Source organism: Elephantulus edwardii, unplaced genomic scaffold, assembly GCF_000299155.1.
Source record: "Elephantulus edwardii isolate Elephantulus edwardi_28Jun2011 unplaced genomic scaffold, EleEdw1.0 scaffold00237, whole genome shotgun sequence".
Lineage (NCBI taxonomy): Eukaryota > Metazoa > Chordata > Mammalia > Macroscelidea > Macroscelididae > Elephantulus > Elephantulus edwardii.
In genome coordinates this window covers 2,887,914-2,890,309 of record NW_006399987.1, presented here as the reverse complement: position 1 = coordinate 2,890,309, position 2,396 = coordinate 2,887,914, and the positions used below count along the sequence as shown (strand labels likewise).

Sequence of the window (2,396 nt, the reverse complement as noted above, 5' to 3'; positions counted from 1 at the left end):
TCGAATCCACCAGATGCTCTGCCGGAGAAGGAGGCGCAATATCCTCCTGTACCAGTCAGATCTGATTTGACGGTACACGCACACAAAATAAAAATTAAAAAAAAAATACAATAAAAAAAGAAAGAAAAAAACAACCCAACCTTCCAAGGAGAAAGTTGGAAACTCTCCAAAACAGACTTATTTGTTTCCTTGGCGGTTGGTCCATGGTGTGTTCAAGACTCTTCTTGAGCATCACAACTCAAAGGCATCGATTCTTCTTTTGTCCTCTTTAGTCATTGTCCTTCTGTCTGATGCATAGCAAGTAATGGTGAAGACCATGGCCTGGCTTAGGTGCATCTTAGTTTCTAGACTGACATCGTTTCTTCTCAGTGCTCTGGAGAGATCGTGACATCAGATTTTCCCAATGCGATTCAACTTTTGACTTCCTGACTGATGGTGTCAAGAGTGTTAATTGTGGAGCCAAGCAAGCTGAAAGTGTTAACAACCTCAGTTTCTTCTCCATCTATCATGGTGCTGCCAACCGGCCCCATGGTGAGAATCTTTGTCTTCTTAAAGTTGAGCTTCAGAAGGGTGGAGGGATGGCACAGGAGATGAAGACCCCAGATGAGTAGGATTGATACAGTAACTGGAGCAACGGGGGTTGGTATGTTGGGATCAGTGAGACCGGCTCAGGACAGGGCAGGCTGCAGAGCTGCTGTACATAGAGTCACTGCGGGTCACCACCACCACTACCCAAACAGACAGGGACGTGTACTGCCAACCCAGATATGAGGTTCGAATCCACCAGCTGCTCTGCAGAAGGACGGGCAGTCTCCTCCTGTGCCATTTGCAGCCTCTGAAAACCTGCTGGGCGGGTCAGCTATGATTCAGTTCCAACTTACGGGTTCAAACTTGAGTTTGCACCTGAAATGGTGGGTGGTGAGGAAGCCTTGCAGAACTGAGGCCTTTGCGTTTGGTTGACCGAGAGTATCTCAAGGACTATCAGAGGGAAGTGCAGTTAGGGGGCTCCTTGGAGGTAAGGATGGGGCAACTTCATCTTATAGACTTAGGGCATGTTGAGGGGGAGCCATCCTTGGAAAAAGATACCGTGCTGGGAAAAGTGGAGGGTCAGTGAGAGAGAGGACGCTCAATGAGATGGACTGACACCGTCATTATAACAGTGGGCAGGGGCTAAATCTGTATAAGTGAATGAAAAATCTCTTTGCATAATTTCCTTCAAAACACACGCGCATGCATGCGCACACACAGCCCAAACGCACACACACATACACCCCCAAAAACCACAACGAAGAAGAAATCCAGGCAGCTCAAGCATGCTGCAGATCCCAAGGCCGGAAAAGGATGAGCGAGATTCCAAACTATTCTTCACAGGGACGCTTTACGTTTTAACTCGTTTGAAAGCATAACAGCAAACTGAGAAAAAATACATTTCTAGTTTTTAAACTACTCAGTTGTGGTATTTCTGTCATGGTCATAGTGGATAATACAGACAGCAGCCAATCAAGCCAACTCACTCAGCTCCAGACTCCCTACCTGTCCAGATGGGTCCTCTGAGGCCACCTCTGGTGGGGTCACTTGCACCCCAGACCTGTACCCTCTTCTAGGTGGGGAGGAACTGATAGAACATTTCCTTGATCTATGGAATTCATGGGTCAGATATCTTTGACCTCTACTCCTCAAAAAATGAAGCACGTGCCACAGCCACCCCAAGACGCAGCTATGTAGAAGAATCCCATGGTTCAAATCCGAAGCTTGGCACTGTGTCACCTGGGAAGCTACACCATTCACTAAGAGATCCTTTCCTTGGAAAGGGAAACACAACCAGGTCATTTAAGATGAAAGTGGGCACAAAGTGGGCTCTTGCAGCAGGAGAGGACAACAGTGTGCATCAGATTGCCACAAGGCTCCAGGACTCCAAAGAGGTGACCAGGTCCCTCCACCTCTTCTGCCACCATCCTGGAGGGCTGGCCCGTGACCCCAGCCCTGACTATAAGTAAAGGCAACACTGACAGCAATAGCCAGGGACTCGCAGGGGCCTGCCCATTGTGACATCAAGGTTTGGCCAACATGACGTCTCCAAGCCTCTCCTGCCAGAACTCTGCAGAGCCAACCCTCAACTCATAAACACGTCCTTCTTCAGTGTCTCCAGGCTCCTCCCAGCCACCAGAGCTCAGAGAGACCTGGCCGACCCACCCTAGTGGCCATCCCTGCCCTTCCACAGTTAGCACAGTCAACAGGAAAATGGGCCCATGAAGAATCACTCACCATGGAGATAGCAAACAAGGAGTTATCGAAGGACATGTCTGCAAAAAAGAAAGAGGACATTGACACAGCAATTCCACTCCTGGGAATTTACCCTAAAGAAACCATAACTGCCACCCAAGCAGATATATGCA

At 48.6% G+C, this 2,396-nt stretch overlaps 1 protein-coding gene across 1 annotated transcript in view; it reads right to left on the bottom strand.

The window, feature by feature from the left end:
- CARM1 (coactivator-associated arginine methyltransferase 1) overlaps positions 1-2,396 on the bottom strand; it is a 74,265-nt gene that overhangs the window by 60,548 nt on the left and 11,321 nt on the right. Inside the window, exon 5 of the mRNA XM_006898848.1 lies at positions 2,266-2,303. Coding sequence (XP_006898910.1) covers positions 2,266-2,303 — 38 coding nt within the window. The remainder of the gene's footprint in view (positions 1-2,265; positions 2,304-2,396) is intronic.